Source organism: Pituophis catenifer, unplaced genomic scaffold (assembly GCF_029215685.1).
Source record: "Pituophis catenifer annectens isolate HBS135680 unplaced genomic scaffold, rPitCat1.0.hap2 SCAF_8, whole genome shotgun sequence".
NCBI lineage: Eukaryota > Metazoa > Chordata > Lepidosauria > Squamata > Colubridae > Pituophis > Pituophis catenifer.
The window spans coordinates 38,438,745-38,463,157 of NW_027256888.1; the positions used below are offsets into that span (position 1 = coordinate 38,438,745).

The 24,413-nt window shown below is 36.0% G+C and overlaps 1 protein-coding gene across 1 annotated transcript; it reads right to left on the reverse strand.

The window, feature by feature from the left end:
- Positions 1 to 545: 545 nt before the first annotated feature.
- On the reverse strand, positions 546 to 20,145 carry LOC139320713 (uncharacterized). The gene is made up of 10 exons (XM_070949147.1): positions 20,078 to 20,145; positions 18,196 to 18,364; positions 16,662 to 16,863; positions 16,029 to 16,159; positions 15,292 to 15,455; positions 9,411 to 9,565; positions 4,699 to 4,905; positions 3,944 to 4,038; positions 2,127 to 2,248; positions 546 to 803 (listed from the first exon to the last, which is right to left on the reverse strand). Exons 2-10 carry the CDS (start codon positions 18,210 to 18,212, stop codon positions 565 to 567), a joined length of 1,332 nt encoding a protein of 443 aa, XP_070805248.1. The 5' UTR covers positions 18,213 to 18,364; positions 20,078 to 20,145; the 3' UTR covers positions 546 to 564.
- Positions 20,146 to 24,413: the final 4,268 nt, after the last annotated feature.

Genomic DNA, 24,413 nt, shown 5'->3' on the forward strand with positions numbered 1-24,413 from the left:
TATATCCTTAATGTATGGAGACATTTCCCCACTCTCCCTTCTCTGCAAAATGGTAATGGGGTGATTAAAGCCTTTGTACAAACTTATTCTTTGTTCACTCCAGCTGAGTTCAGTAATTCTTATGTTTATGACTTGTCAAAGTGGTCATTGCATTCCTTTCAGTGAAGAGTTTCTTCTGTCTGGAGATTTTCCTTTAGTTTCTTGACTCCTTTTTTACATGGGGAGTAAAGACTGAAAGGTTCTCATCTTGCATAATTTTTTTCAATACTGTATGGGGCTAAGAGAAAGGCAAAGCTGGTGGCAGCAAAGTTTCATTTTCTTCAGTTACTTTTCTACATTATCAGCTGTATCTTTCTCCTCCTTAGACTTGCAGATAATTATTGGGGAGAAGGGAGAATTAATTTACAGGTAGGAGAATTAGTATTTATTGTCTTTTTATGTTATGTGCAAATTGCTTATTGTCTTCTTTTAGATATGTGCAATTGCTTTTAAAACAAAAATGATTTTTAAACTATGTCAAGTTTCATTTGTTTATGCTCGATTTTATTTTGTTCAAATTCTCTTTTAAATATTTTCATGTTCTTCTTCACTGCTTGATGAGTCTTCTCCAAACAAATCTTTTCCTACTGAATTTTCAGCAGTGTTTATGCTCATCATTTTCAAAGTGGTAAGAGTAGAGCTGTTGCTCAAGCCTAAAAGAACTGTCTTTTTGTCACAGGCAACAGTCATGCAAGAGATTTTGCTATCAAATGTAAAGATGGATATAACTGTGCCACTCTCCAAATCCCAGAAACTGACCTCACCTAAAGTGGGAGAGACAAATGCATGTTACTACATTTAGTTTGGCTTGGAAACTTCCTTCATTTTAATAACAACTCTCTTCTGTTGGTTAATCCATAGCAGTAAGATTAAAAACACATTTGGTATAATTTATTGGTGGTAAATAGAATAGAATATAAAATTTTGAAATTAATAACAGAATAAGAACTTTTGGTTATTTTTTAGTACTGCTATAGTTGCCACTTTTATTCTTCAGAAGTATCCTGGTTAGTAAGATTTGTGACTGTAATTTATATATAGGCACATAAGTATCAAAAAGTATTTTTTAAATCTGTTTTTATATTCGATTCACTAACATTTTTACTGAAGCTTATGCTTCTTTGTTATGAGAATATAATGTTATGCAAAGTTCTTGTGGAATCTGTTTGGCTTGGATTAAACTTTGCAAAACAATAGCACTGTATTGCATTGTATAGTCAAAATTAATGGATATTAAATTGTGTAATGTCTGAATTGCATCTGAATACTGAGGTGATGTATCACTCTGGATTCAAAGGGGAAGAGGATAATTCAGAAAACATGGGAAGGCTTATGTGTCACAATTTGCAGTTACCTTTCCTAGGCTTAAAACAGCTTTAATTTTTTTTCAGGAAAAAATCAATTGAATTAAAGAGTTGCTGACACATGCAGCACCATGTACACTGAATCATCTTTTCTTTCTTTAACCACTGTAGACATAGTGCTAAACAGTATTTTATTGATTAGAATTTATTAATAACCCACAGTGGGCTGTATTTTAACAGCAAGCTGAGCCATAAAGCATGTTCTATTAATGATGGTAATCTAAGCAAAATTTTAGGAAAAAAACCCCACACCCATGATTGAGGATAGGGGCATACAACTTGCAGTTTATGAACTGCATGCATCTCTATTTGTGGTGCCAGAATTTTCAGCATTGAATGAATAAAATGCTTTCTGCAGGCCTCCCAAACCCTCTGCGTGTCCTGTTTTTGGCCTTTCGAACCCCCCACCAGTCCTGTTTTTGCCCTCCCTGGCCCCCAGGAGCATTCTGCAGGCCTCCCAAACTCTCTTTGCGTCCCATTTTTGTGAAAAATGGGCCTGTTTTTGGATGCGCTGGACGGGGTTTCAGGAGGCCAAAAATGGCTGTATTTGGTGTATAAGATGCATCAATATTTCCACCCTCTTTTTTTTGGAGGGGGGGGGGAGTACATCTTATACTCCGAAAAGTGCAGTAGTTATAAATAACAGGTTATAATATTAAAAATCAAAAGAATATAGATCTTGGAACACATTTTTTTAACCTACAAAAGAAATTAGGAACAAACCTGCAAGTAGAATTGCTTTTGTTCCATCTAATATGTGCAATTTGCTATTCACAGTCATATCAAGACCTTCATAACCTTGCATTAATTTGTGTTTATGCTTAAATGGATCCCAAATCTTAATCCTATAAACCACAAGGAAAAATGTATCAGTTTGGACATTATTTAGAATTGGTAATAGTATGGATATAATTAAACTTAGCATTTAGTTCAACCTTACCTACTATTTTTTAAACAGAAAATCAGAAAATAGCACATTGTAATCTGAGAAACAACTTGTTTAATAATTATTTTGTATATAGCATCATATTTTGTTAGATATTGACCCATCCTTTCATCCTTCCAAGGTCGATAAAAAGAGGATCCAGATTGTTGGGTGCCATATACTGACTCTGGAAACCACTTTGAGTGCGGTAAAGCACTATGAAGTGGTATATAAATCTAAGTGCTTTTGCTATAATTAACTTTGGCAAAACTTCGAATCACTCCACTGTCTGAATTTATACTGGACTATTTAAATAGCTTCTGTTTTTTGTAAAAGCAGTACATCTTAATTATATAGTTGGATCCATTTTGCACATTTACATAAAAATATCTAGTGCTGGTTATATTATTTTTGGTGGTATGCTAAGTTTAATAATTAATAGCTTTTAACATTCCTGGAAGTTTGAAAAGAGGTCTGTGATACATCAACTTCTTTTACATTAGTGGGTAGAGAAGTTGCATTTGGAATATATAACCTCTCAAAGCTACCTCAAGTTGTTTCTGATTATTATGAATCTGTATCTAAATGCAAAAATATCTCACTAGGTATTATTAACTGATTACTAAGAAGCTTAAAGCTGTGGTATTTGCAGACTGTAGCCAGACATCTTCCAAATGGGTTCAAAGAATAGTTGCATTTATCTTTTCAATCTTTGACATTTTCTGTATGTAATAAAAATATCCAACTTTCTCTTGAATTGTTATAAAATATTGTATAATATTAATATTCCACATAAATGTCTCCAGCTACAGGTAGTCCTTGACTTACAACTATTCATTTAATGATCGTTCAACATTACAACACTGAAAAAAGTGACTTATGACATTTCACACTTAAAATTGTTGCAGCATCTCCACAGTGTCATGATCAAAATTCAGATGCTTGGCAACTGGTTCATATTTATGACAGTTGCAGTGTTTTGAGAGCATGTGATCCTCTTTTATGACCTTCTGACAAGTAAAGTTGATGGGAAAGTCAGATTCGTTTAGCAGTTGTGTTACTAATAACAACTATTGCAAGAAAGATTGTAGAATGGGGCAAAACTCACTTAACAACTGTCTCACTTGGCAACAGAAATTTTGGGGTCAATTGTCCTAAACTGAAGACTACCTATATATATGTACAGGTAGTTCTTGACTTACAACAGTTCATTTAGTGACCGTTTGAAGTTACAGTGGCACTGAAAAAAGTGACTTATGACTATTTTTCACACACACGACCATTGCAGCATCCCCATAGTCATGTGATTTACATTCAGAAGCTTGACAACTGACTCATATTTATGATGGTTGTAGTATCCTGGAGTCATGTGATCCCTTTTTGTGACCTTTAGGAACTGCAGTGATTCACTTCACAAATGTGGCAAGGAAAATTGTAAAATGCGGCAAAATTCACAACAAATTTCTCACTTAACAATATAAATTTTGTGACTGTAAGTTGAGGACTACCTGTATTCTCATCTTGCTTCAGTATCTTTGTGGAATGCAACCAAGAAATGTATTGGGCACGCCACAATTCTTTCTAGTAATAACTATAAATTTTAGTATTTACTTACAGGTTATCCACCATCACTCCAAAAATGATCCTACTGCCATCTGCAGAAATGGCTGTACAGCAGACATTAGGCTCGTTTTTTAATCTTTTTCTAACCTGTATTTTTATAACGGAGAAAAATAAATTGAGTACATTGGTTATGGGTAACTTTTCATGCACACTATAGATACATCAGTTTGCAGGTGTATAACTGCAGGTAATGTTTTCCTGTTCATCCTTATTCTTTCAGAACTTGGCTGTATTGTGGAAAGGCAAGGAATGAAGGAATAATGGCTGAAGTAAAATGCCCAAATGTCAAGAGCCACACTTCAAAACTGGGCAGGGCCAGGACCCTCTTGGGAAGGAAGTGAGATTTTTAAGGAATAAAAGATAACTCATCTGCAACATTAAGACTATGCTACCTATTTTACCCCTTCCATGTGCCTCAAAATGCAAAATAAAGACTTGAAATATTTACCTCCTATTCTTGAACATATAAAAAAGATGTTTTTGGACATTCTTGCAACTCTATGCTAAAAAGATGTAGTAGATCTGGATAATTTGGATTATAGAAGGAATAGTTTGATGATAGAATAACCCAATTCAAACATTCCAAAATTAGGAATAATTTTAAACTAATGGAAACGTGAAAGGAAATGATAAATCGTGTTAGTTCACAAACTGTTTGCAGAGACCTTAGATTGTTTATCATTGTTTGATTTGGAAACCAAGCTACCACAAAATTTTGTTGTTGCCCAAGTATTGCAGAAATTATACCTTTCCTGTGATTAAATTCCATAGTGTTACATAGCTGATTTTTTCCTCCTCATTGTAATTGGAAAGCACTAGATAATGCCCAGTATATGTTAAGGTAGCATTATATAAAAAAAGCATTGATTCTTTGCTCTCAAGTGTGTGGCGATAGGACATGGTTTCCAAGCTGAACACTGATAGATGATGTGCATAGTAGGAACACACAGCTATCTGTGAAAAGAGAAAGGCAGTTATTTTTAAAACAAACATATTTAACATCTGGCAAAAATAAATTAAGCAACATGGTTCCCCTCTGCAAAGGTTTTGGCCTTGCTACTTTTTAGAGGGAAAAGACAAGAAGTAGGGAGCAATTATTTTTCACAGTGTAATAGGACATGTTTGATTACTTTGTTTATGAAATAAATTATAGAAGCACTAAACTTCAACAATATAAGTATTGTGCAAAAGTACTAGGCAGTTGTGCAAAAATGCTGTAAATTAAGAATTCTTTTAGAAATAGAGATGTTAATAGTTTTTTTTTAATCAGTTACCAAAATGGAAAGTAAATGAACAGAAGAGAATTCCAAATCAAATCGATATTTGATGTGACTACTCTTTGCGTACAAAACAGAATAAGTTGTTCTAGGTACATTTGCACACAGTTTTTGAAAAAACTTAGCAAGGTTTCAAGATTGTTCTAAACATCTATGGAGAACTAACCATCTTCTGTGGATGTAGGCTGCCTCAAATCCTTCTGTCTCTTCATGTAATCCCAGACAGACTCAATGTTGAGATCAGGAATCTGTGAGGGCCAAACCATAACTTCTTCTTTATGCTGAAGATAGTTCTTAATGACATTGGATGTATGTTTGAGGCCGTTCTCCAGTTGCAAAATAAATTTCCGACCAAACACAAGCCTCTCTGATGATATGGCATGATGGATAAGTATCTGCCTGAATTTCTCAGGATTGAGGACACTTGATCCTGACCAAAACTCCAACTCCATTTGCAGAAATGCAGCCCCAAATGCACGAAAGCGCCACCATGCTTCACTGTTGCCAGCAGACACTCATTATTGTACCACTCTCCAGCCCTTTGGTGAGCAAACTGCTATAACCAGATATTTCAAATTCTGACTCAAGTCCAGATCACTGCCATTTTGCTGCACCCCAGGCTCTAAGACTAAGTATTCATATACAGTACTTGTTTCCACATCAGAGGTATGGCATTTTGGCTGCAATTTTTCTATGAAGACCACTTCTGGCCAGATCTGGTCCAGAATGCGGCCGCACGGGTAATCACGGGAGCCGCCTGGCGTTCCCACATAACACCACTCCTGCGTGAGCTGCACTGGCTCCCAGTGGTCTTCTGGGTGCGCTTCAAGGTGTTGGTTACCATCTTTAAAGCGCTCCATGGCATAGAACCTAGTTATCTTCGAGACTGCCTGCTGCTACCGATGACCTCCCACCGACCTGTGCGCTCCCACAGAGAGGGCCTCCTCAGGGTGCCATCAGCCAAACAATGGAGGAGGGCCTTCTCTGTGGGGGCAACTACCCTCTGGAATCAACTGCCCCCAGAGATAAGGAGAATCCAAGACCTTGGTGCCTTCCGCCGTGCCCTTAAAACTTTCTTTTTTCAGCAAGCCGGGCTGGCTTAACATATTTTTTAACATATTTTTAATTTTTTCATTGGTTTGTTATCTTAAATTGGGGCCAAATTAATATATATCCTTTTAATTGTTTTTAATGTTTGTATTGCATGTTTTTATCTGGCTGTACACTGCCCTGAGTCCCTCGGGAGAAGGTGCGGTATATAAATTCAAAATAAAATAAAAATAAATAAATAAAAATAAATCTCTCTGAACAGCAGATGGGTGTACCTGGGTCCCGCTGGTTTCTGCCAGTTCTGTGCTGATGGCACTGCTGGACATCTTCAGATGTTGAAGGGAAATAAGCATGATGTATCTTTTCATCTCTACATTAAGTTTCCTTGGCCAACCACTGTGTCTACAGTCTTCAACATTGGCTATTTCTTTGTGCTTCTTCAAAAGAGCTTGAACAGCACATCCTGAAACCCCAGTCTGCTTCGAAATCTTTGCCTGGGAGATGCAGTATAACTGCCTTTTGTCTTGTTCTTGTGCTCAGGGTGTATGATCTGTGACATGAAACTCTTCCACAACCTCACCTGAGTAGCAGAGTTTGGCTATTCCTCACCCAGTTTTGAGCCTCCTACACAGCTGTTTCTGTTTCAGTTAATGACTTTCACCCTACATATGAAATTGATGATCATTAGCATCTGCTTGGTATAATTGGTTAATTGTACACCTAACTAATCCTACATAATCCCTGAGTTTGTGCAAGTGTAAGAATTGATGTTATTTTAAAGGCAAAGTGTGGTCACACCAAATATTGATTTGACTTGGATTTCTCTTCTGTTCATTTACTTTCCATTTTGTTAATTGATAAAAAATAAACTATTAATACTTTTATTTGTAAAAGCATTCTTAATTTACAGTATTTTTGCACAATTGCCTAGCATTTTTGCACAGTACTCTATTCACACAGGGTTCCTTTATATATCAGCAAAACTTATATGAAAATACATTTTTATTTTTTTATATTTAGTAAATTTATATAGCTACAACAATGAGTGGGATATTATATTGTTCCATTTTAAAACGAGCTAAATTCAACTGTGCTCTATGTTGGGCTGCACAGAAAAGTATCCAGAAGTTGCAATTGGTGCAAAATGTAGCAGTTAAGACTGTTATACTAAAGGATCTTTGAAACTGCCTTGTTTGCGGTAATTGGGACTGGAATTTTCATCACTAAGCAATGCAGTCATAAAGCATGATGTTATGTGACCATCGCTTAGCAACAGTAATCCTAGCAATCCCCATTGCCATCAAATGTGAACCTCACATGACCACGATGTATGAAGAAGCACTTGCTATGCCCTTGAAACAATCATAGGCAAGCAGGCCAGTGGTCAAGCTACAGGCAGGCAAGTTGGGACTATGGAGTACAAGCAGGCAGGAGCCATGGATGGGTACTAGGAATAACAGGCGCATTCTATTGTGTATGGGCAAGAGGCCTAATGCTCTGAAGTATGACATTCTCATGTCTCATGGGTGTTCTGGGTGTCCCCAGGAGAAAATTTGCAGTCTTGGGGGACTTGCAACCTCCTGCCGACTATCCCATTGACTTTGTTTATGGGAAGCTAGCAGGGAAGCTTACAAATGGCAATCACGTGACTGCAGGATGCCTCAATTGTCATAATTTCATGCTGGTTGCCAAGCATCCAAATGATCATATAATAATAACTGGGAATGCTGCAATGGCTGCAACTTTGAAAACTGGCCCTACTTCCCCCGTTTAGCACCGCTGTAACTTCAAATGGTGATTGGGCACATGGTTATAACCCAAGAACTACCTATATTCTAAAAACACATTTGGGTCCCACTTTACTTGCATTTATAAAATGTGCAATGGTTCGTTTCTGTTCTGTTAATAATTTTATTATTTTATTTTAATTCTTTATTTTTTAATGTTACTTGCCTTTGCTTGTTTAAGCATAAAGGCAAAGTACAAATTAAAAAATAAATAGCGTATTTTTTGGAGTATAAGACACACTTTTTTCCCTCCTAAAAGAGGGTGGAAATGTTGGTGGGTCATACACCGAATACAGCCGTTTTTGGCTTCCCGAAGCCCCACTCTTCCCATTTTTGCAAAAAATGGGCCCGTTTTTCACAAAAACAGTGTGCGTAGAGGGTTTGGAAGGCCTGCAGAGTGCTCTTAGGGGCTGGGGAGGGCACAAATGCCCGTGTTTTGGGGAAAAATGGGGGCATTTTTGCCCTCCCCCAGCCCCTAAGAGCACTTTGCAGGCCTCCCAAACTTCTGTGCACCCCATTTTTTTTCAAAAACGGGCTCATTTTTGTGAAAAACAGGGAGCGCAGAGGGTTTGGGAGGCCTGCAGAGTGCTCCTGGGGCAGTGGTGAAATCTAAAATTTTTTGCTACTGGTTCTGTGGGCGTGGCTTGGGGGGGTCATGTGACTGGGTGGGCGTGGCCAACTTTTTAAAAATATATATATACTTTTAAAGCATTTTTTACTACCTATTGGTCCGAACTGGTAGTAAAAAAATGTTTTAAAAAATGGTTCTGACAATCACGCAGCACAGCTGTGATCGTCAGAACCTTTTTTTTTACTTTTTAAAGCATTTTTTTACTACCGGTTCGCCTGAACCGTAGTTTTTATCACTACCTGTTCGCCCAAACTGGAGCGAACCAGTAGCATTTCACCCCTGTCCTGGGGGCTAGGGGAGGGCAAAAACACCCCCATTTTTGCGAAAAACGTAGCACGCAGAGGATTTGGGAGACTGCAGAGTGCTCCTTGGGGCCGAGGAGGGCAAAAACCTTTTTTTTCTTACTTACCTCTTTGAAATCTTGATGTGTCTTATATACTGGTGTGTCTTATAGACCAAAAAATATGGTACATAATAAATGGCACCTTGGTATGATGTGCAAGACATCATGCTGTCATCTGTACCACACAGAACAGGAAGATACCAGCATTGAAAAGTCTGCATTAATTAACTTTTGAAAAGTTGCAATGTCAAATGAGTTATATTTTAATATATTTATAGAACAAAAGAATACATGTAGGATATTAAGCATGTTAACATTTAAATAAGTATGTACAAATACGTATAAATGGTGATTTGGTAAGTATAACTCACCTTCTCATCTCCACTCAGGAGGAACTGATCAATAGTATTGTTTTTCTCTTTAGCTAGTTTTTGTAATATCTCTACCTCCAGTTTTAATGCCTTTTCTTTTTTCCTTTTCTTTCCAGTATTGGTTTCATTTCGCTTTTCCCAGGGATGCCATAATGCTAAGAGAAAGGCATATGTAAAAAAAAAAAAAAAATGGTATTACACATGAAATACCATTTCATGTAATTTTTGTGATTCTTAATAGTGGTGTTAAAGGACTTTAACAGCTATTTTGTCTCAGCAGAGTCAAACATTAAGCAATCTTGGGCTTTGGTTGGTATTTGGAGACTTCTAGGAAAAAAGATTGTAGGTTAGGCTGAAGAAATTTTAAAAAATCTAAAAAGGACAATAGCAAGTTATAAATAGCAATAGCACTTAGACTTATATACCATTTCATAGTGTTTTTACAGCATTCTCTAAGCAGTTAACAGTATCAACATATTGCCCCCAACAATCTGGGTCCTCATTGTACTAACCTCGGAAGGATGGAAGGCTGAGTCAACCTTGAGCCAGTCAGGATCAAATTCCTGGCAACGGAATGCAGAGTTAGCCTGCAATACTGCATTCTAATCACTGCACCATTACTGCGCCAAAACAATACCCTTCCCCTATAGAAGGAGCCAATACTATAGTTCCCCCTGAAACATAAAGTTGGAGGAAGAAACCCATTAAACCTGAGACAACTGGAGCAGTTGCCAGTTGAAAAATGTACAAGTCTTACTTAAAGCTACAGAAAATGCTTGACTGCCATTATTGTCTCAAACGGGTATGCTATGAAATATTAGTGGAATAAAGAATAGTGAGTGTCAGTTTCAACTTATTTCGCAGCAAATTGGGATTCTTTGGGAAAAGGTGGGGTACCAGTACTTTTTGCCACATATAATAGTTTCAGATTTCTGCAAAGACATGATTGTATCCATTAAATCAAGGCTCCCCATACCCCAGTCTGCAGCCAGTCAAGAGCCAGACTGCGGAAATGAGCGAAGCCCCATCCATGTATGTCCAGGATCCAGGCAGTGTATGAAACCACTGCCCCCCCACATCCATGGAAAAACCATCAGTCTCTGATGCCCAAAAGATTGGGGGCTACTGCATTAAAACAAAATTTGAATTCTAGTTTTGCTTTTCAATAAGATAGCTTACAAATTTCTATAGCCTCTCAACTCAACCAACTGACTGGGTAGCTTACAATTCTAAAATTGTAAAACAATAAAAAATTAAAGCAATAAAAACATCCACGAAATAAATACGAACAGCAGCCATGATGATTAATCAACTAATAAGAATACCTAGTAATGGGACCCTTAATATATTCCGAATCCCAGGCCTGGATTTTAAAGTTTTGCAAAAAGTCAACAGGGTTGGGGTTTAAGATTAATGTTGCTTTCCATAAATGGATGATTAGGCCGAGATCCATAGTGATATTTTCAGCTTTCTCCATGAACTGTATCTACTGCTGATAATTATTTTAAAAGTTTCCTCAATTTTTAAAATCTATCTGCTATTGAATTTGTGTGTGAGACGAGTGTCTGTTTCTATTATATATGAAAATGGAAGAAGGTTACTACTAAATTCAATTTAGCCTTCCAAATATGATTCTTTGGTTTTACAAGCAGGGCAATTACTACAGCAATTTGAAACCCTTCTGTCATACTGTTTTTTGAAACTGGTGAAAGAGCACTCAGTTATAGTAATTGCTCCTTTGTTGCACATCTGGATCTAAATCAGAAATAGACCTAGCATTATCTCAATAAATTTATGAGGGCTTGATTTGGATTTGAGTTTGGTTGGTAAAACCAATTATTCTCATTTTTAGATGGAATGGTAATAAGGCTACAGCTCAGGGGTGTCAAACTCATATCGTCACAGCGGCGTCACATGACGTATTGGGACTTTTTTCCCCTTCACTAAACTGGGCAGGGGCGTGGCCATCACGTGACGCATCTGGACCGCGGGCTGAGTTTGACAGCCCTGTGATAGCTGATACCAAACTATTCAGGCTTGGCAGGTCACACGCCAGAGATACATAAAGAATTTACTTTGCACTAAACAGCGTAGGTTTTGGTGGCTATAGGGAAGAGAGAATGTTGAATAAGCAAAGTCTAATTGTCTGCCTGACCTGCAAATTTATATTAAAAATTTTGTTTCCATGCAACAAAATTTTGTTTCCATGCAGGCATGGTATACCTGCCACCATCTCAGTCAGTCAATTGAGTAAAGAGCTATGGATGTGGAATAGCCCCCATTTCTCAAGAATGCATATCCAAAAACAGTTCAACTGATTCAAGCACCTCTTTATGCTTATATAAAATTGACTTCCCGAGGACCAAAAAATCATTTCTGGATCTAGCAAAATCAGAAAGCTTCCTCAAGTGGCCACTTTAATTATAATTGACAGCTTCCAGTCTCCCTGGTGTGAGACAATACATGAAAAGTTTAAATCCTATGGTTTCTCATGGACAGCTATCACCTTGATGGGTTACAAATATGCAAGTCTTTAACAACATGCCATTGACTTAGAGCAACAATCAGATCTATAACTCTTGCCCAGAAACACCCTTCCAAGACACCACTTCACTTAGCCAGAAGCCTCAGTACATAACATCGCCTAAATTTAGAATGGCTCTGTCTATGGCTTGATCCAATGTCTTTCCAAAAGCAGTCATTGAGGGGAAAGAACATCCCTTTTGAACAGTGGAGGAGCAATCGAAATGCTAGATGATGTTCTGTTGTACTGCTGCCTCTGTGCTGACACTCATCAGGAGTTAGTATTCCCATCCAGCATCAGATACCCTGGTTGCACTGATTTCTTGTCTCAATTTGTTACTATCAGATCATTTGGATTCTACTTCAGAAATAACAGCCAAATATTGTTTCATGATTTATACAACATAATTTTTCTTCCTTCTAGATATGTTCCACAATTCGAATAGAGCTGTCTATTTATTCATTCTACTTCATAACAATATATTACAGTATGTCATTATTGTCAATTGACTCTTATTGTAGTTATTAGCTACTAGACCTATTTTAACAATATAGTCACTATAGATGAAGTCTAACTTTTAGATTTGAAACCATGATCACTACTCACATATTTTTCTTTCTTATGCATTACCTTACTACATTTTTCTAGATGTAATATTAATATTTAATTATTTTTCAATTTTATATAGCTACCCATGTCATGAGTAGTGACACTGAGTGGTGTACAATAGTCAGAAAAATGTATTTTTTGAAAAAGAATACATAGATAAAAACAGACATTTAAAAATAGAAAAATCAGCATTAAAATAGAGATTATTAAAACTAAAAATGTAAAAACCCAAAGCAGAGATAGTGAATACAGAGAGTCCTAAACTTACATTTGGTTACTTAGCAACCATTCAGAATTACAATGGACTTCCCAAAATGTACTTACGACCCAATACTAAATTTCTGATGGTTAACCCACCGATGGTCACATGACCACATTTCAGCCATTCAGCAAATGACCTGAATTTATGGCTATTTGCAGCGTCCCAAAGTAATTTGATCGATTTATGTCATTTTTGTCAAAAACTGGCATTTTTGACATGCTCCCTCATACCTCTTTCCTAGAGAAAGAAGTCCCCCAAAACCATGAATCTGGGGGATTCCACTGCCAACACAGAAATGGAGTCAGGTAGCTTAGGTAGAGTAGTTGCTATTCAGCAAGGAGGCTGGTGTTTTAGCATTAGAATAGAATAAGAATAGAATAATAATAAAGAGCTATTGGCTTCAAATGCCCCGTAAGTCAAATAGATGTCCCCTTAATTTGTTTTTATCTTGTTCCTAGCCCATGAGTGAGGTAGCCTTATATTGCCTTAACTGAACCAATGATAAAGAATATTTTTATTATTCTGGCAGTGTTCAATGGCAGCCACAAAGTGTATACATTTTGTTAGGCTTTGTCACCTAGGAGGGAGGCTAGTGGGTTTTAGTGCCCTGAAACAGGTAACAGAGTCTGGGGTAGTTGCTATACAGCAAGGAAGCTGGTGTTTTTGCATTAGAATAGAATAATAAGAATAAAATAATGGAGAGGAGAGGAGAGAATAACAACAGAACAGAATAGAATATTGGCCAAATGTGATTGGACACACAAGAAATTTGTCTCCGGTGCATAAACTGTCTGTACATACAAACAATAAAGTAATATAATCATAAGATGCCAGTAGAAGAAGGTAGTAGAAAAGATGAGAAGGATAAAGCTTACAACCATTCTAGATGGTTAAATAAATATAAGACAGTACTGTGGTAAGTAGGTGTTCAGCAGAATGATGGCATGAGGGAAAAAACTGCCTGGACCTAATTGTTTAACAGTGTATGTCCAGGATATGAGGAGTCTGTAGATATTTTCTCAGCCCTCCTGACCCATGCAATATACAGGTCCTCAGTGGAAGGCAGCCTGGTTGCAATTGTTCTTTCTTTCTTTCAACTATCCACTGAAGTCTATATCTGTCCTGTTTGGTTGTTGTACTAAACCAGATAATTATAGAAGTACAAATGACAGACTCAGTCATTCCCCTATAGAACAGTATCAGCAGCTCCTGGGGCAGTCTGAATTTTGTGAGTTAACGCAGGAAGAACATTCTTTGTAATGATGGCTAGTGTTAGGTATTCATTTCAAATCTGGTACGATTATAATTATAATGGTTCTATATTTTGGATTAGTAATTTTATTATTCTAAATTCTTAAACAAGTCTTATACAAATTGCATAATGGCTTATTATATTAATTTTATGACCCAAATTCATAAACTTATAATTTTACTTGTATTTTGTGTTTTTATAGTTTTTTTCAGTTTAGAAAATTTTTTTTCCGTATAGGGTGCATTGATATCCAGTGTCCCTTTCCCCCCCAAAAATATTTGTTTTGCTGGTCAGTAACCAAATTGATTGATTTCCTTAGGCATAGGGGGGAGTGGAGTGGGAGTAAATACCTAAACATGAATTAATCTTTGGGGACAACTGAATTAAGGCAAAATTCAAGCAACAGTTCTAAAAGTAACCAGTAATTTAAAAATTAAAAAAAAATAGATTCTTTGAAGATTGATAGATATTTCAATTAAATTAGGTATTTCAGAACTAATTTATTTTACTTTTTCTCTGCTCTCTGCCTACCTGTAATATTACTTCAAATGCTTGCAATGTTCTCAAGAAACTATCAGTTTAATAAAATGAAATTATACTCATTCTGCATTTTAGCTGTATATATAAATGATTGTTAAATGGATCACACAGGCCAAGAATAAGCTAATGTTGTGGAAACTTCAAAATATAGGTTATTTTAAATAAGTTATGTTAACTATGTATTAAAAATTAAGAATGTCTATAAAGCATGTAGCCTGACAAGCAATATTGAGTGGCATATCAGCAGTTTTTAAAAAGTGATAAATTCACCAGTGCCCCAAAAGATGCACTGCCAAGCATCTCAAAGTCTCAGTGCCACCCCCAGCTTCAGTACTCACTCAGCTAGCCACCAAAACCTGCTGTAAAGTGTTAAAGGTAAAGCACTGAATTTGGATCAGAAACACCAAGGTTCAAATCTCCAGATGAATCATAGAGTTTAACAAGTCATTCTGTTTCAACAAAACTGAAAGTTATTATTATTCAGAAGATAAAATGGAACAATCATGCAGTCTTGTGAACTTTCAAACAAAATGCAGGCCACAATGCAAAGCCAAAAATAATAAACCTGACGTCATGGGTTTTCTGTGGTTTCTCCAATTTACCAAGGAATGGTTTTATGTTTCAATTGTTACTGATTACTGCATAGAATTAGCTTTGACAATTTAGACTTTCAGTAGAATTAAATATTTGAAACCTGTTTTTTCTTTATACAAAACTCCTTTAGGTCTCTTCATGTTTTCTTTGGATGAGGAATGGGTAGTGGGTTGAGTACATTGCAAGACAAAATTTTCTTTGTATTCTGGTCTTAATCGATCCTTAATAAGTCCTGTCTCCAAGTTCCAAGTAACAAAATGGTCTCTGAAAATACAATAGGAATCAGACAAAACAACCAAAAATGTACTATTTTTTATTAGAAATTCTATTAATATACAGTAAACATTTAATTTGTAATAAAGCATAGGAGATAAATTTAATCTAAAATGTATGTTGAAAGGTAAAAGAATGCTTGAGTTTACAAATTTCTGCTAAATTTATCTGCTAAAATTAATTCAAATGTTATCACAAGAATTGCCACTTCATGTTGATTTTTTTTATTTTCAGTCTCAAAACAGACTTGAGCTTTCTGATTTTGCAATGTTATACTGACTCCACTGATTTTACAATTCACAAATAAAGTACAATTTTCTAAAAAGATTAATTGGTTAAGGTTTGAAACTTAAAACTATTCTAAACTGGTAATAGTGATAGATGGTGTAAATAATGCAATTTCTTTCCACGTTAAGCAGTTTCTCGCCCGATCATAAGCACAATTGCAATTTCACTTAGTGACTGCTTTGCTTAATGACTCAGTTGCTGGTCCCAGTTGGGGTCACTAAATAAGGACTACCTGTAATATAAATATGTGCTTTTTCAATAGCTGCAAGATGTTACCTGTTCTCAGAAAGACCAAGTAGAAGGCCTCCTTCTAGCATCTTGTATTCATTATTTGGACAAGGAATTATGTAAAGCCCACTCTGCTTCTTTATGTACTTCTTTTTCAGGAGATCATAAACTAACAGTGTCTGGAATTGCATAAAAAATTATTTCTGCTTGGTGTAGAGAAAGACCTGCTAAGTTGTAATACATGTACATCTAGGAACCCTAAATGTTCCTGGTTTTCTCATACTAGGTGGTCTTAGGCCCACCCTGACAATACCTCCTGCCACACATATATTAACAATTAGACAATCCCTAATTCCACACATATATCTACCATTTTTGTGTACTTCTATCCACTATTTTTCTCTATAAAATAACTTTCTGGCACTCAATTATTCAGGAATAGATGATTACCCATATTTTCTAGATTTAACTGACAAATTTAGACTTAAATTCATTAATTCCTTCAAAGATATTTAAACCCTTTAATATTTTTATTTCTCTACAGTTTGGATAAGGTTTTCCTCATTCACTACAAAATCATTTTCTTATCAGACTCCACTTTTTCTCAATAAATTCACCATTTGTGAAATCAGCTGAAAAGCAAAGAATCAGTATTTATAAAGGAAAAAATGTGTTTGGTACCTGGAAAATTGATCTTGGAGGATCTGCAAAGGAGGCTATTCCCTTGCCTGTAAGTATATAAAGTTTCATGTCTCTCGCCAGTACAACATCTGTGTTCTCTACCAGCCCTCTTTCCACCCGCACAGCATTATGTTTACACTTGGATTTTAAAATATTCCATACTGCTATGACTCCCGGACTTGTGTTTCGGCACACAGCATACCTTTGGAAAGATAGATATAAATAATCTTGTTATTATTATATTGCAAAAATGTCAAAACATTGTTATTTCTCTGTTGTTGAAAAAATGGCAAGAAAAAAGTTTCTTGTAATTTGCCATATATTTGCTTGTGAAACACTATTCCTTATCATTATATTTTACTGCAGTAAAATAAAAAAACAAACATGATTTTATGTGGAAGTAGGATAGTTGGTTGTTTTGAGCTATGGAATTAGGATTAAGAATTGCAATATGTACAACTGAGTGATCAGCTATATGCCCACTTGCTTCCTTTATCATGAACTGTGCGCTGCATTTATGTCCCAACTTTCCTCCAAGAGTTCAAGAGCTTACTTGGGGATTTCCCCTCATTTTGGCCCCACAACTAAAGATCTGTGTGATAGTGGATGGCAAGGAAGGCAGTTATGAATTCAAAACCACTCATCTGATGAACAGCAAATCAAGCAAAAAACAAACAAACAAACCCTCCAACATCCAATGTATCTTTGTTACTGAATCAAGATGATGTAGATTAAAGTTACATTATTTGAGAAAAACTGGTGTTCTGTTCAGGTAAACTGAATGTTAAAATGAAAAGATATTTCTATATGTAAGTTGTTGCTTCAATGCAGTAAACTCTAAGGTATATGTTCTACAAAAAGGATGATGTGGCAGAAGATTAATTTGGTTCAGATTTATTCTATTTTTTGTGACAACTGCCAGGAATGTAATCAGAAGTATGAGCATCTAATCCTGAAATACAATGCCTGGCCTGTAATGCCATACTTATCTTCAATTCTGATATGCAAAGGCATTTTGTCAAATGCTTCCAATGTTTTTAATTCTGTGCGTATCTATTTCACAGGTTCCCATTAAGAGCCTTGAGCTGTTATTCCAGGCTTGTTTAGCACAGCATAAAATAAAATTACCATAATTAAATATAAAACTACTTAGTCCTCCAGTAATAGGGGTTATGTTGAAGTAAGTTGGATGACCTATACATTTTATAAATAAATAAATAAATAAATAAGGCAATGTATATTAATGCATAAATATTGAATAAATGAGGCAATGAGTATAAATGCATAAATATTGTGGAGGTCCAATTTCTAATTTTTTTCTCAGTCCTACAGAAACTTTTGTAGCCTTTGGTTTTTCCACAATCTTGTTTTGCTTATACAGTAAATACAAGCAAAATAGAACTGTTACTTTGGGAACAGGCTGTTTCAATCTTCTGTCCTGCCTTTAGAATTGGTGAAAAATATATTCCGGGTCTCAAAGTGGTACACATAATTTACTTCTAACATAAACTTCCCTCCTGCCTATTTTGGTTACCTGGGATAGTTTTTCATTGTCACAATATCCTGAATACCATTTGTTTTCTTTGTGTTGCTTGCAGTGACAGTCAAAGACTGGTCATTGATTTTGGAAGCCAAGTTCCAGGATCGAAGGTAATTATCTCCATCACAGAATGCTAAACAATATCGAAGGTCAGAGCATATACCTACAGATACATGAATTATGATAATTAGAAAAGATCATTTTGGCCATTGTTCAATAAATCTCAACATTCATTAATGCTTGTGTGATCATTTAAAAATATCATTTAAAACTGGAGTTGGTCTAGGGAAGATATTCGTGAAAATACCATTAAAAAGGCTAAGAGTTGGCATTTAGAATAACTTTGTCCCAGACCATAAAATTGAGGGTATCTGGCAAGGTCTGGAGGGGCAGTGCTTTGGTAATAGAAGTGTTCCTGACCTTTTAATTTTCAGTATTTCTATATAAATATGATCTAAAATGTGATCTGCATAAATCCTAAGCTAAATAAATTTATTCATTTATTTATTGAGGAAAATTATCCAAAACTCTGTGTGTGTGGGTGTGTTTATATATATATAAAATTCATATTGTGGCAATGATTGGGCAAAATTTAGATTGTTGGCTATTCTTGCATGTGCAATGTAGGCACACAGACATTTTTAAGAATTCTGCTGAAGTTTTTTTAAAAAACACAAGGCTATGAAAAGAATGGATATATTTGGAAGAAAAAGATATTAGTAGCATAGTAAGAAAAAAAGTGAAATGTATAAAACAATACAAATAAAGGAAATGCCGAATTTCATCTATCACTTGAGCAATATATTCTCTAGCTATGGAACTAACTAGATTATTTGTAATCTATTACTAGATCTTTCAGTAACATTGGTAACTGCATGGTGAACCATAGTAGGCAAAACTGAAAAAGTCGAGAGGATAATAATGAAGACAATACATTTAATTCAATACATCTAATTTAAATTATAAATGATTTTGTTTGTTTGTATAAAGCACTGCTGCCCATGTTCCCACTGACTATTCTTTTGCTACATTTTAATGATATTTTCACTTTTTAAACTCTCCTAAGGACCTTTAAGATACTATCCATTAAAAATGGCATCTGATGAGAATGGACTGTAGAGCTTATCTTAACATTCTACAAACCTTGGCATAAAGATGTCCTGATAACCATTTTAAAGAACATTTCCTCATGAATGCCATTGCATTATCCCTAGGCCATTGGTGAAGCAACCTAGATTTGCTTATAATTATTCTAGTAGGGGTTTTGGTCTTCTGTTAAAAGAAGTCTTGTCATATGAACCATCTGCTGTGGCTCATTGAATATTTAATATTTAATGTCAGGACCTTTGGTCAGATCAACTCCTATTGGCTTCTTGAGGCTGATATGGATTTGCCCTCTACCCTTCAAGTATTGGGCACTCCCTCCTTAAACATGTAGGGTTAATGCTCTTTTCAAAGAGTACTAGCTCTTTTATTTATGTGTTCAGTATTTTTTGAAGAAGTGCTAGACTTGGATTTAAAACTAGCACTAGCAGTCTCTGGAGAAAGCCAGTTCTGATACTCTTGAAGTCTATTTATATTCTGAAAAATGATCAAGTTTTGTCAGCTGTGAGCATTACAGGTGTCTTATTCCTAAAGTTCATAATGGCTTTATGCTGGCCATACTTTTTTTTTACTGACTTGTAGATTTTTTGTAGCTCTCTATCCATGTTAGTCAATTTCTGAAAACAAATGCAGGATTGAATGGGAAGGAGCAGGCATCTCTATATTTTGATATTCTTGTTTACTTACTGAATGGGGAAAGCCTCTTACTTCTGGATTATTATTACACACTTTTTCTACAAAAATGTTTGAAATTCATAGAAAAAATACTTACCATCGACAAGGACTGAAGGAAATTTAGCCAAGTGTTTGTGGTCTTCAGACTCCAAGTTCCATGATACTATCTCAGTAGTACCAGTATTTGGAATAGGACTAAATGCCACAAGATGAGATCCCAAACGATTTACAGCAAAAGTGTGAATATAATCATTGCAGCAACCCTTCAGACTATGAGCATAAGCAAAAGTATGGACATTGTAGAGCTCTATAAGAACAATTTCTTGCTTTCGTATGAAAGGGCACCTATAACAAGATAATTAGTCTTAGATGAGATAGATACTCCTGAGTATGTCTAAAACGAATTATAGAATAAAATACCACATGTAAACAAAGAAAAATATGAACACCTAGCTTTATTATGAAAAATATACAAATGTGTTTAAAACTAGTTCCATTACATAAAATTTGAATCTGGTATGGTTCTGGCATGATGTAATGGCTGAATCTACAAATTGTGATTGGCACAGTTTGGTTAGTCCTGGTTTATTAAATAAGCCATAATTGACTATATTCACAAAACATATGTCAAAACTAACCAAATCATATTATTTCTTAGTCCAATGTGTGAATCTTCAAATGCCGGATATGTCAAATAGATGTCCACTTCAATTTGTTTTTATCTTGTTCCTAGCCAATATAAAGCTTGTTCCTAGCTTTATATTGTCTTAACTGAACCAATGATAAAGAGTATTTTTATTATTTTGCCAGTGTTCAATGGCAGCCACAAGGTGTATAAATTTTGTTAGGCTTTGTAACCTAGGAGGGAGGCTAGGGGGCTTCAGTGCCCTGAAACAGAGTCTGGGTCAAGATCTTAATGGGGACCGCAGACCTGAAGCTGATTTAGTTTTCTGCTGACTGAGGGATGTGGGAAAGTGACAAAGTGACAAAGAAAGAGCCAGCTAGGTGAGAGTAAAAGAATAATTTGATGGTACTACCTTGTGAGATGTAAATGCCTTATTCTCTAATGTGTAAATAATGTATATATGGGACATCGGGGGTTAACTTATTCTTTGGTTCCTAATGTATTCATAATTCACCACTCCCATTCTTGGCTCCACCCTTTGTATATATAAGGAGCCACCTTCACCATTTTCCTTGCTTCTATCTGTGAATATTCAGTGAATATAGAATGCCTGTTATAATTAAAGAGAAATATATTTAAACCTCTAACTCTTATTATCATTATTGAGTCTGATCCTGAAAATATTGCAACAAGCTGGTAGCAGAGGATGGTTAATTGACTCAATAAATACTCAAAAATGTCCAAGAAAGATAGGCCCAACACCAGGGCCTACAGCAAAGAAATAGAAACTGAACAAGAAATAATCAACGAATCCACAAACGCGATTTCGAGAGAATCCGAAGAATACACCACTGAAGAAGAAGAACTAATAAATGAAAATAATGACCAGGAGGAAATCGAAATAGAAAATAACGAACTCAGGTCAGAGATATTGAAATTATTAAAAAGCCAGAAGAATGATGAAAGCCTCATCGCGAATCTCCAAGAAATGCTGAAAAACAGCGGAGCAGCGAGAGAGAAAAACATCGCTAAAGAGAAACCCAAAGACCAAAAAACTGTGAGTGATGTGACTACAGAGAAAGTCGTTATGAAAAAGAAAAGATGTGATCCCGCGCGAAATTTTGAATGGCAGCCATCTTGGTTTCAACAAGCCTCCAAAGTGAGCGAAGCAGAGCCAATCAAAATGCTCAGTTCAAAATTTCTGGCGCGAAAAACGTTATCAGACAACGAAAGTGAAAAGGAAGATTCAAACTCTTCAGAAGAACCAGAATCAGAAAGCGAAGACGACTTAACGAAATCCCAAGTAAAGTCAGCAATGAAGACGCTTTTTGCTGCATTTGGGCCAAAATTAAAAATTTCCAAAGCGCCAACGAAGAAGCTAGAGAACAAGCCGATACCTCAAGACCTGCACGCTCCCATCCTGACTTCGAGAGCGACGACGCCCGAGCCCAGAGAGCCATGTCGATTTCGCCCTACACCGCAGACCGGATCAAGTACCAACGCACACAAAAGAAAGAAAAGAGCAGTCGCCGCCATCAAAACTCCTAAAACCGAGCCAGAAACCGACTCGTCTGAAGAGGAGCGGAGCGAGCGAGCTGCAATGAAGAGAACCTTCCACGACGACGCCAAAGAAGAAATGAGCAACGCGCATGTGCGAAACTACGTAGACGGTCCGGAAAGACTTGAACTGGCCAGAGAACCGCGCAGACTCCTTGCGAGCATCCCCATGCCGTTTTGCAATTTCCTGCACTTGCGAGACCACGGACTGCCTCAGGTTGTAAGTAATGGACAAAATAATGTGGGAAACTTACCCAGTGACTTCCCAAAACTTAGAATTGATGGCATTAATTTGCAAGAATGGTATCAACAGCTCCAGGTTGTCTTTATGAAAGAAAATTTACTATTCTTTATCACTAGTCCTCCAAGAAGACCTTGGACTTTAAAAATAGATTGTTTACATCATAGAGCATTTTTCTTAATAATATCTAGCGTGTCTCCTGCAATGTATCATAGCATCAAACCAAACCTAACTGTTTCAGAAATAATTCAATGCATGTTTAATCTGTTTCACAGCGATAGTGTAGCTACCACTACAAGAATGTCTAAAGATTTCTTTTCTTCCAGAGTAAAACCAGGGGTTTCCATAAGCGAGCATTTGATATCTCTAAACAAAATAAGAGCTGAGCTGCATTTGAGGGGGGAAGTGATCTCAGATCAAACAATGAAAAGTGTTATTATCAATTCACTTGATTCATCATGGGATAGTTTTATGTCACACTTAGACACCATCAATCTAGGATATTTATCCATAGAAAGTCTATCTAACAAATTGATAGCAGAAGACAATTCAAGAAAAAATCGTTCCAGCAATCACACAGAACACAAATCTTTTAGGAAGGTAGCTTTCCAAGAAAAATATAATGAAGCTTTTAAATGCCATAATTGTGGGTCCAGGGAACACAATAGAAGAGACTGTCCCAAAATCTCAAAGGAGAGACATAGGTCAGAGTATAGGAGCAAATACAATTATAGACAGTCTTCCACAGATAGACATAAATATAGAAGCCCACCAAATTACAGAGAAAGTAGAGGGGGTAGAGAAAATTCAAAAGAGAGAAAATCTGGTTCACTGAATGGACTAAATAAACAAGACAGCACTAAAACACAACAAAATGAGAACAATAATTGGCTTATCGATTCTGGGGCAACAAACCACACCACTAATAACAAAAATATATTGTCTTCATTTACAGAAGATAAGTTTGTAATAAAGGTAGCTAATCAAGAAAAGGTTCAAGTATTAGGCAGAGGAAATGTGAACTTGCCTGGCCTAGGAAAAATAGAGGGGGTATTGTTAATTCCAGAAATACCTCATAACATACTAAGTGCCATAAAACTAAGCAGAGATTCTGACATCAATATAGTTTTCTCAAAGGGGAAAGCAACTTTAGAGAAGGACAAAACAAATGTAGGCACTGTGATGATTAAAGGAGGCCTACCCTATCTAATAACAAAAGAAAGATGGTTACATAACATTGATTCAAATATGGAAGATTGTATTGAGGCAGATGATGAAAATGTTAGTAACAGTGACAATGATGAATGTAAAATATCTCATGATCACGCAAATACACACAATGAGAAGAAACCAAGAATAGGTAAACCAATTCATGATGAGTGTGCTCACATCTTGCATAGGAAGTTAGGACATGCAAGTTTTCCTGTAGTACAAAAAATGACTGAACACGCAGAAGGTGTCAAAATAAAAAATTGTGAAAATTATTTGGAATGCTCAGTATGTAAATCCACTAAACTAAAAACTAGTCCCAGGCCAAAAAAATCCAACAGATCAACTAACAAAATTTTTGACTTAGTACATATGGACTTAGTTGGTCCATTAACTCCATCAATCACTTATAGAAAACATTACTTCCTAACAATAGTAGACGATTACAGTCGCTATGGTTTTGTTTACACATTAAAACACAAGGATGAAACCTTTCAGAAATTTAAGGAATTCTACAAACGCATAGAAACACAACATAATATCAGAATAAAACAAATTATGACAGATAGGGGATGTGAATTCATGTCTAAAGAATTCTCCCAATGGTTAAAGGATAGAGGAATGCTACATTTCACGTCTAGTCCATTTTCTGCGTTCCAAAACGGGATTGCAGAGAGAAAGAATTCCACACTACAAACCATGATTAGGTGCACATTAGAGGATGCTGGTTTAGGCAAGCAATTTTGGTCAGAAGCCTTACATTATTCAAATTACACTCAAAATAGAACCTGGTCCAGTATT

Coding starts and splice junctions, on each gene's coding strand:
- LOC139320713 (XM_070949147.1), bottom strand. Junction 16,160..16,661: donor CTCCAAGATCAATTTTCCAG/GTACCAAACACA, acceptor ATGCAATTCCAG/ACACTGTTAGTTTATGATCT. Junction 2,249..3,943: donor GGAGTGATGGTGGATAACCT/GTAAGTAAATAC, acceptor TGTGGTTTATAG/GATTAAGATTTGGGATCCAT.